The sequence below is a fragment of the Micropterus dolomieu genome, linkage group LG12, assembly GCF_021292245.1.
Source record: "Micropterus dolomieu isolate WLL.071019.BEF.003 ecotype Adirondacks linkage group LG12, ASM2129224v1, whole genome shotgun sequence".
Taxonomy (NCBI): domain Eukaryota; kingdom Metazoa; phylum Chordata; class Actinopteri; order Centrarchiformes; family Centrarchidae; genus Micropterus; species Micropterus dolomieu.
The window spans coordinates 21,661,661-21,672,515 of NC_060161.1; the positions used below are offsets into that span (position 1 = coordinate 21,661,661).

Consider the following 10,855-nt stretch of genomic DNA (forward strand, 5'->3'; position numbering starts at 1 on the left):
GATTTGGTCTCGGGGGGGGGGGGGGGGGGGGGGGGGGGGGGGTTGAAGGGTTGAGTTTTTACTTTAAAAATATCACTTTGATGACATTGTTGGACAAAACAAGTTGTGGTTTAGGTTTTAGTCACTGTCAAAGGCCAAGATATAGGCTAGATTGATACATACATTGTTTTTTGTGCAGACTGAAACAACTGAAATATACTGTAATTATACTATATTTATTGCTGAGCTTTAAATAGGTGTTGGTAGGTACCTAACATGCTGTAGATTCATATTTACCTTACAGATATGAGAGTGGTACTGCTCTTCCCTTGTACTCTCAGCAATGAAGCTAAGAAGCCTGTTCCCCAAAATGTCTATTCTTTTAAGCTTACTCAGAAAACATCCAGATACACGTAAACTGTACATTCAACAAGAAGTGAGCAAACATGCCATTCAACAAAACCAAACCAAAATTTGCAACACTCGCAGCAGGAAACAGCAACACCTATGAGGAAATAGCATGCCACCATGATGGCTCTATGGTCAGGTTTTGGTAAAGTCTGATGTGAGGACCAAATAAAACAGCAGAAAGGCCTACTGACCTCTTTGTTGGAACACCTTTCCTTTCTTCACAGCACTTCCCGCAGCAGAGATTAAAAATCCAAGCTTTACATGGCAGCTCACTGCATTGCACCATACACAGGTAATAACCCCTGATATTTTTAAATATCTGTTTCCTGGTGCTTTCACGCCATCTCTTTAAAGTCAAGCACTGACTAATAGTGTGGCAGGACTGCTCTCTCACTCTCTGTCACTCCCTCACACACACACACACACACACACACACACAGTGGCACTCAGGAAGATACATCATCATCTTGACATGTCCACTTCTCTTTTAGGTTGCAAACCTACACAGGGGACATGAAGTGTTACTTCTGCTTTCACGTAAACACACACTTGTATCATATGCATGAGTATACATTTGAGTACCTGATATGCAAGTAGCTCACAGAATGGAAAATGTGTCTCTCCCCCTCTCTTATATCAACTATCATATGAGATTGCAAAAAAACTACAATACGCTTTCACTACCACCACACCATAACTACTCCATTGCTCTGCCCTTTTGAGCACATTTAGGGACCAAATTAAAGTCGCAGCTCCCCACATGACTGTGTTAAGTCCTCACAACAGAGGCCTAATCGATCAGACCTGCCCAGCTGCCTACTGCTGTGTTAACATGCAGGGACCTGTATTGGCTCACAGCCAGCACAGGCACACGCCAAAGCTTGCTAGCACATTAGACCTGGCCTGCTCCACATATCTGCCTTTTTGGCACTTTTACGCCCACTCACACAATGTGCACACATACAAAAGTACACACCATAGAGCACACACATTCAGCAAACACTATTAAGAGCGGGATATAGGAATTTTGATCACAGCTACTGGCCCGGTGTGGAAGCCCACAGAGTGTGTAGATCAATGGGGAGCAAAAAGACAAGTTCGCCTGATAAACAGCTCTGCACATACCAAATGGTTATGAGAACATAATGAAGCAGTGTGTGCACAGCCATAAAGATACAACTGGAGGGAACACAATTATAAAGTATGCACACAATGTTATACAATGGGAGAGCAATTTATTAGAGCAAGAGTGTAGCTGCCAGCACAGGAGAGGCAGTGCCCTCTGCAACTCCACAGGTGTGCTTACACAGTACAAGGGATGAGTCACAGCATGCACACCAACACACACACACACACCTGCCTCATAGACGTCTGCACGTCACTCTGCCACAACTAACTTTGAACAAAGTCCAATTTGTGTCTCCTTCCTGGTTTGTGAGAGGATACCAGCTCTGCAAAGCGTATGCCCTGGTAAAATATTGTAAATTCAATTTCAGCATTAGGTGGTCTTCTGAGGATACCGTCACGCACACATGTATTAAGGAATGTAACGTTAATTTCAGAACTAAAACCAGTTTTGCAAAGCTAACGTTATCACTCCACAAGCTGCACAGAGCCGTTTGGGCACATGTTTTCAGCAGCAACACCAGTGAGACTTGTGCTGCACGTATGAAGTGTACTCATTTGAGTGAGTAAACTTACTGGAAAAAGTAATAGTGAAGTGTAAGTTAACAGACAGCAATAAAGTGAAAAACTGCGCCACTTGTTTTAATGTGCCTAAATTACCGGTAAGTGATACAAATAGGTGCTAAACACTTCCAGCTCTGGCGCACTAAAAAAGCGCTTTTAATTTAAGTTAGTCTTAAATTAGTCTTTACGTTCAGTCTTGAGCCCACTTCGGTCGACTTTTGACAGATAACACAACGCATGAATGTCACGGCGCTGACGTAACACGCTCGCGGTGCGTGCGGTGATCTGCAAAAGCTTACCTGCGGGCTAAACGCGTGGGGAAACCTCAAGCATCCACCGCAAACACTCTCGCTGAGTCCTGTTTCTATAAATTAACTCCGCTCAGAGTCTCCCCGACTGTCGCGAGTCCTGCGCGCGTGCTTTTAGACACTCGTCTGTTTCCGTCCGCTGTGTGTTCAGGCGCTGACAGCAGCTCCACGCCCATATTAGCAGCGCAAGGCCAGCCGCAGAAGTACAGTCCTCACCATCATTTGTGCACCTAGAAATACATACACCGCAATACCTCACTTAACGTTGTGTTGGGCCATGTTGCAAGTTGTCAGGGCTCCCATGTTGTTCCTGCAGAAGTGAGTCTGAAGTAAGGCTGTTTGTAGAGTAAAAAGTGTGCTTGCATGTGATGAGCACAGGAGAATTGCAAAGTGGAGGCACTCCAGCTGTATTTTCTAGGAACGCTTGCATGCCCCAGCTTGATCCTACAGGCCCCAGGCTACGCATTACGCACAGGCAGGAATGCAGCAGGCTGCCTCGCACACCTATTAAAGTGACTCCTGAGGAAAGAGGTACACATTTTGTTTCATGATTTATTATGTTAGATTGCTTTTATTATGTTAGATTCCTTTGCTGCCTGTATACCAATAAGAATATGTATTTCAGATCTGACTTGGGATTGACAGATTAACACTGTTGGCAAATAAACATATATATTAAATATTGTTTTATGGAAGGTGATAGACTACTACTACTGCTACTACTATCACTACTACTGACAGCAGTTTAACGAATTCAAACAAACTTAAATTTATGCTTCAAGTTTTTTGTTATTCCAACTGTAAAAAAAAAGTTTAAATAAAACACCAATTCTTATATTAGGTAAAGCATCAAGACAAACAGCAGCAGTCTTTAACTCTTCAACCCACTATTATTACTATAACGTCGTAATTTATGTCATATTTGTAATTAAAATATTAGTAAAAACATTAATACCTTATTTTCATGATGCATTTTTCTTCCTCCACCGATGTACTTTATTAATGCTAATAGAATAAAAAGAGATAAAGTAAGCAATATAAACTCAGTATGCAGAACTCACCACATGATGGTGACAGAGTGCTGGAGCTGCTGGATTCCAGTTAGCTGCTTCAGTTTCAGGGTGTTGCGTATGCTGGCTCAGTGACACACTGTCATGGCTTACTGGGACACTGAAAAGTGGTTTATAATTGTAGGGCCACATGTTTTTATGGTATACAATCTGGCTTCATACTAAAGGTACTGTGGTAATTAAAATCGTTATGTAATGTAACTCAGACAGCATGATATTATTTCCTAAGCCCATTTCCTGTTGATCTAAGGGCAGTTGCGCAACACTGAATTTATGCACAATTTCTTTCTTTACTTGAGTATTTTCATTTTACACTACTTTATACTTCGCTACTTTTCCAAGGTAATTATTGTACTTTTTACTCCATGACATTTAAATTTACATGCATTTAATGAATTTGTTAAAATATGATGCAGTACTTTACTGTTTACCAACCCCAGTCGATAAAATTTGGAATTGTCAAATGACAACATTTACAAACTGCATCCAATATTACAATATATTGTTACTAATAAAGTGCTCTGAAATGAATGTTTCTAAATAAAGAGTATGTTTGCTTTTGCTGATAACACTTCTATAGGTAAGTGACATATTTTCAATGCAGGGGGTTTACATGCAATGGAGTATTTTTAGACTTTGGTATTGATATGGTTTGACTTTTAAAGGATCTGAAAAAAACAAAATGACATACCCAGAGTGTTTGTACACATACAGTATCTAAAGATATATTGATCAGTGGTTGTCAAACTATTTTACTACAAGGAAAGCATATGAAACCCATGAACAAAATAACCTTACTTTTTGTCATTGTGTTACTTATGGACCCAACTTTGAGAACCACTGCTCAAGTTAGTATTTCCTGGCCTCCATCAACCTGGACCAGGAACCTTGGTGTTATCTTTGATCAGGACATATCCTTTAACTCCCCCATAAAACAAACTTCAAGGACTGCATTTTTCACCTATATGTAATATTGCTAAAATCAGACACATTCTTGATGCAGAAAAACTAGTCCACACATGTGTTACATCTAGGCTGAATTATTGCTATGCCTTACTATCAGGCTGCTCGAATAAGTCCGTTAAGTCTCTTCAGCTGACCCAGAATGCTGCAGCATGTGTTCTGACAAGAACCAGGAAAAGAGATCATACTGTATTTATCCTATATTAGTTTCTCACAACTGACTCCCTGTAAAATCATCTTTCTGTTCACCTACAAAGCTCCTAATGGTCAGGCACCATTTTATCTTAAAGAGGTCATCTGAATCAGAAGTAGTGTTTTACGCATACAAGGAATTTGCTTTGATGATAAGGTGCTACACGCAGACAACATGCAGTTGACATAAATAAATGTAGAATTATATGAATATGGAATAAACAAATGCAACTTATATAAGAATAATAAAAGAATAGAGAAAAACAATAATACTATTAGTACTCATATAATAGTACTCATAGTACCTTAATTCCCCACCAGAGCCTTCAGCTCCCAGAATGCAGGGTTACTTGTGGTTCCTAGAGTCTCCAAAAGTAGAGTGGGAGCCAGAGCGTTCAGCTATCAAGCTCCTCTGCTGTGTAACCAGGTTCCAGTTTGGGTTCAGGAGGCAGACACCATCTCCACATTTAAGAGTAGGCTTAAGACTTTCCTCTTTGATAAAGTTTAAAGTTGGGGCTGGGCTCTTCATCTGTATGCATTCTAATACCATTATTGCATGTTACTAACTCGACTTCCTTCCTCTCCCGTGTTTTTTTGTGCGCTCTCGTCTCTCCTTCTATCACTTTCTGCAGGTGTTTCTGGCTCTCAGAGCTGTAGAGTCTGGATCTGTGGTTGCAGGCTTCCTGCTGCGTCCATGTTCCTGGTCCACGCCCACTGCTACAATTATCATTAGTCCAATTATTGTATTATTTGCTATTTTTACCTTTATTGATGTTTGCATTATAACTACTATCATTACTAGTGTTTTACATCTCTGTGTGGAACCTGCATTGTGCTGCTGTGTCTTCTCCTTTTGCTCTCTCTCTCTTTTCCACCCCCAGCTCTGTCAACTCAACCAGTCAAGGCAGTTGGCTGCCCACCCTGAGCGATGGTTCTCCTCGAGGTTTCTGCCTGTTAGGAAGTTTTTCATTGCCACTGTCGCTAAGTGCTTGCTAGTGGTGGGAATTGTTGAATGTAAACAAAGAGTATGGTCTAGACCTGCTCTATATGAAAAGTTTAATGAGATAACAGTTGTTTATTTGCACCATATAAAGAAAATTGAATTGAATATGCCTTCAAAGCAAGTATTTAAAATAAAAAGTATTATCCAAAATTCATTGAGTGCCTGCCATATGTGGTTTTAAATGATTCAGGAGTGGGTGAAGTTAAAGTGCTGACATCTTTTTATTACTGCACATACAAGCAGTAAATGAGTGACAGAAGAATAGAAAAGAATGATGAGATGTCTGGAGGACAGCACTCTGTCTTCCTGTGAAGCTTTTGCTCTGTTTCTCCTCTTTTGTCCCTCCCTGCCACGCCTCCAGGGGTCGCCTTGGCAACATGTTTTACTGCTGGCAGCCATATAAATACAGCTTTGGCTCCTAAACTTGGAAAGCTGTACACAGTTTAACAGTCAATTCCAAGGACACAGCAGAAAAGGGAGCTTAAAACATAAAAGGAAGGAGATGCAATGTATTTTAGTGAATATTTGATATTATTCATCATCATTTTGTTAAAGGAGTGAATTGCTTTTGTTATTTGCAACACAGGCTGACAAAAAGGGCACAAAAAAGGCCAGATTAGACAGATTTTCTGTACAGCATGGATGCAAATCTGCATGTGAATAAAGAGGTTGTTGAAGCTGAGTCTCTTCATGGCAGGAGGACAGAGGACAGTTGTCTCCACAACGTGTTGACTGAAACTATTCGGGGGCTCAAAGCTGAGAAGGAGGATGAAGAGAGTGGACGAAATGCTGGTGAAGAGAGGGAGGAGAACGAGTGCAAGCAGAAAGTTCTCGGAGTGCTGAGGGAGCTGAGTGTTTTTCATTCAGACAGAGTGAAAACATGGGGCCAAGTTCTCAGAGAGTGTGCCCACATGCTTTGCTACTCTCCACCAGAGGGCAGTGATCAGCAACATCCATCTACAACGGGTATGTGAGTTGATCTGACTGATGCATGTCTTTCTCGGGCTTTTTGAGAAGTTAAAGGAGAAGTAGACAAAAAAGGTTCAGTTTGATAAAAAAAAAAAAAATACAGATTTGCAGTTGAAACTTTTGAAATTTATATATCTTAACATGTTGAGTCTTTGAAATGCCATGGGCGTAACTGCTAAAGAAGAAGCAGCAGAGTTGTAAAGTGTAGTGTAGTTCAATTGTCAATGGAATTTTAAATGTAAGCAGTGTGTAAGTGTAAGTGTTGATGATGAAAGACGTTAAAGGAGGAGTGAAAGTATCTTTTAAACTGCTGAAGTCAGTAAATAACATTGCTGAAAAGGCAGGTTGAAGAGAGGCACACTAAATGATTTTGTTTATCAAATGCGTCAGCTCATTGTGAGCATGGGAAGGAATTGAAGTGTCAGTTAAAGTTGGACTCCTGAAAGTAGTTCAAGCGTCAGTGGAAGTTGCATGTATTACTATAAACATGTATGCATGAAAATGACTTTAAGTGTTGGTTGATGCTGAAGGACTCTAAGTGAGTTCAGGGCTCAGAGGGATTTTAATCTGAATCAGTCCAAAAGCCAAAGCCAGTTGAAGAGTCAGTTGAAACTAATTTGCTAAAAGGATCTGAAGTGTCGAAAGCTGATGAAGGAGGACCAAAATCTATTTGCAAGGAACATGCCCCGTACCCATATATGAACCACCACAACATTTGTCTTAATTACATAGAAATACTAAAAAGTGTATAAAAATTAACACAGTCCACACAATACAATATAGTTAAATTGTTTTTTTGAATAAAATTTACTCTCAAAAATGCTGTCTGTGAAGCAAAACTTATATTTTATTGTAATATACAACTCAATTGCCTATGTTCTACATGTCTGTTTTGTTTCAGATAGAGAAGTTAAAGTGAAACCTTGTTCAGACTCCTTCAGTAATATTTTTTTAAGTGTTGGGGAGGACATAAAGGACATTATAGACAAACTGAACACAATCATAACCAAGCTGGATGAAGAAATACACAAATTATGTGCAGAGAAGGCCTCAACTGTTGATGCAGCACTTCAGGAGACCAGAGATCCAAAAGCAGACGGATCAGAGCGACGTGAAGATGACAACAATCACCTGAACTCCCATGACCCCCTTGACTTTGACTCTGGGCATAAACAGGAGGCTGAAGATGGAGATGATCAAAGTCGTACAGTGCCATCACCAGACACTGAACAAACATCAGACTCCAGATTCAGCAGGTCTGACTGCAGCAATGTGGAAGAGACAGGGAAAGAATTGGAGGTCAAAGGTCAAGGGAGTGATAACGAGGACTGTGTTTCTCCAAAAAGTCAGACAGATTTCCTGGAGGAGACAGAAAAGTACACAAATAGGGTACATGACAAGAGCAAAGAGGAGACAAACATGGAATGGATCACAGTAGGGTACGTTGACAAAATAATCTCCTTTTTATCCCCATTAACCCTTAAACATAGAGTTCCAAAATAACTTTTTGTCAGTCTGAACTATGTTTGGCTGAACAGCATGAGATAGAACATTATTGTAATATTACATTTGTTACGGAGAGTAACGTAGTTCATTTTGCTGTTCTGACAGCATAAATGCTATTTAACATAGTTGATTTTAAAGGCAAGTTCTTTATCCAACATGGGTCCAGCCTGTGAGTCTGGACATGATTTGATTCCTCCCCCTCCTGCTCACTGATATGGAAGTAAACCGCAATGGTTTATCACGCGTTTTGACCACAGTTACTGTCAGGTCAATGCACACATTTGTCCAAAAGCCAAACAAATCAGGGAAATTTAGATCAGAAGGACAGGCCACTTCTGAGAGAAGCTGATATGGAAATGTGTGTGCTCCAGTATTTCAGAAATATTTATTATATATATATGTTAACGGTAGCTTAAAGATGAAAAAAACAATATGTCTACTATAAATTCTACTCCTCCTACTACTACTTAAGAGTCAAATTAATGGTGCAGGGAGAAAAATATGCAATTTGAAGCGGTTCTTCAGTGCAGAATATAGCAGTTTGGTCTTTAAAATCTTATCTGTACATCATGAGCTTTGTGTCTCTGTACCTACATCTATTTTAAAAATGATTTCTAGGCTCGCTGGTCAGCAGGAGGACAGCCGTTCAGATGTACCAGACGCATGTTTTATCAGAGCACCCAAGGGCGTGGCCGAAGTCCTGAGATATGAGGTGGCCGACACCCTGAGCGGCCTCATGGTGACCGGCTCAGAGGAGCTGGTCAGCAGAGTGATCAGGGTCAAAGCTCAGGATGAAGCTAACTTCCACTTCCCCGTGACCGTGGCCGTGCCTTTCTGCGCACGTTACCGCGGCAACTACAAGGATGTAGCTGTGAAGATAGTTGATGGGGGGATGAGGGCAAGCTACGTCACTCCTGTAACAACAGAGGGCACCTATGGAGGACAGAGGGTAAAGTTCTCCATTACTTATGTTTTAAAGACTAACTTTCATTGTATATGCCATTAACCAAAAAAATGTTTTTCATGACTGCTACTCAATTTTCTTTACCTTTTGTTTAGACAGGAAGTATCCTAAGATATATTATCCATTTTCAAGACAGACCTGGCCAAAATGGCACTGTAGAATAGTTTGCACAAAGTCTGTGTGGCGTTTAAAGGAATTACCAAATTATGTTTGTCTTCTAAATTGGTCCAAGCCCAGTTTTGCCAAGTTCTAAACAGAATCCTGAAGATTATCTGACTGCAGAAATAAAAACATAATTGTATTTTTTTGTTTTAACAAGGTTATCGATTTGAATAATGAAGTTTAATTTTTCATCCAGCCACACTTCAAGATATTTGTATAAGGAGACCTTTTCTAATTCAGTTCCTCCCGTTGTTGGAAGAGTTCCACATTTTGTACAGAATGGGCATAATTTCTGGCGAAAGTTATACCTTTGTTTTTATTTTGTTTATTTTTGTGTATTCATTGTTATTCATGTGAAAGATACTTTGGAGGTCAGTAATTACTTGATTTAGACAAGCACCAACTGCAATCATCTGTCTGGATCAAGGTTATTATAGTTTTGTATTCATTAGTTTTTATTTTACTTTTTGTTTTCAATTTCAGTTTAATTCAATTCACTTCAATTTTATTTATATAGCGCCAAATCACAACAACAGTTATCTCACAGCGCTTTTCATAAAAGAGCAGGTCTAGACCGTACTCTGTGATGATATTTACAGAAGCCCAACAGTTCCCACCAAGAGCAAGCACTAGGCGACAGAGGCAAGGAAAAACTTCCTTTTAAGAGGCAGAAACCTCGAGCAGAACCATGGCTCAGGTTGGGCGGCCATCTGCCTCGACCGGTTGGGGTGAAGGAGAGAGAGGGAGAGGGGGGGGAGGGAGAGATACGAGAGAGAGAGAGAGATAGAGAGAGAGAGAGAGGGCAGGAGAGGAACAGAGAGACAAAGAGAGGGATGGAAGGAGAGAGAGGGGAGGGAGGCAGCCTACACAATATACACACACAGAGGTATAGACAGTAAAGGTGATGTTGCTACAGACTAAACGAAAAACGGTACAGATATTTATAGTAGTGTTAATGATAACAATCGTAATGTTAATGATTATAATAACAATAATAATAATAGGACTAGCAACAATAGTCGTTGCAGCAGAGGGTGTCGAGCAGGAACACGGGGGCAGCAGGTGAACCGCAGCCACAGATCCAGACTCCACAGCTCCAGAGCCAGAAAACCTGCAGGAAGTGATAGGAGGAGAGAAACGAGAAAACACAAGACTACCAGAAAGGGGAGAAGTTGTGTTAGTAACATGCAATAATGGGATGAGGTTGCATACAGAGGGAGAGAAAGTAGAGGAGAGAGGAGCCCAGTGCATCATAGGAAGTCCCCCGGCAGTCTAGGCCTATAGCAGCATAACTAAGGGATGGTTCAGGACTCACCTGAGCCAGCCCTAACTATAAGCTTTATCAAAGAGGAAAGTCTTAAGCCTACTCTTAAATGTGGAGATGGTGTCTGCTTCCTGAACCCAAACTGGAACCTGGTTCCACAGGAGAGGAGCTTGATAGCTGAACGCTCTGGCTCCTAGTCTACTTTTGGAGATTCTAGGAACCACAAGTAACCCTGCATTCTGGGAGCGCAGTGCTCTGGTGGGGTAGTAAGGTACTATGAGCTCTTTAAGATAAGATGGTGCCTGACCATTAAGAGCTTTGTAGGTAAGAAGAATGATTTTAAATTCTATTCTGGATTTTACTGGAAGCCAATGC

The 10,855-nt window shown here is 40.7% G+C and overlaps 2 protein-coding genes across 3 annotated transcripts in view; one reads left to right on the top strand and one right to left on the bottom strand.

The window, feature by feature from the left end:
• arap2 (ArfGAP with RhoGAP domain, ankyrin repeat and PH domain 2) overlaps positions 1-2,761 on the bottom strand; it is a 133,188-nt gene extending 130,427 nt beyond the window's left edge. Inside the window, exon 1 of the mRNA XM_046064553.1 lies at positions 2,379-2,761. The gene's annotated coding sequence lies outside the window, so the exon portion shown is untranslated. The remainder of the gene's footprint in view (positions 1-2,378) is intronic.
• Positions 2,257-10,855, top strand: part of dthd1 (death domain containing 1) — a 21,494-nt gene continuing 12,895 nt past the window's right edge. Inside the window, exons 1-5 of one of the 2 annotated variants that reach the window (XM_046064551.1) lie at positions 2,257-2,705; positions 5,494-5,565; positions 6,313-6,581; positions 7,486-8,023; positions 8,709-9,039. In XM_046064551.1, coding sequence (XP_045920507.1) covers positions 2,665-2,705; positions 5,494-5,565; positions 6,313-6,581; positions 7,486-8,023; positions 8,709-9,039 — 1,251 coding nt within the window. In that variant the 5' untranslated portion in view covers positions 2,257-2,664. Of the gene's footprint in view, positions 2,706-5,331; positions 5,356-5,493; positions 5,566-6,312; positions 6,582-7,485; positions 8,024-8,708; positions 9,040-10,855 lie in introns of those variants that run through there. The other variant, XM_046064552.1, reaches the window with a different exon arrangement.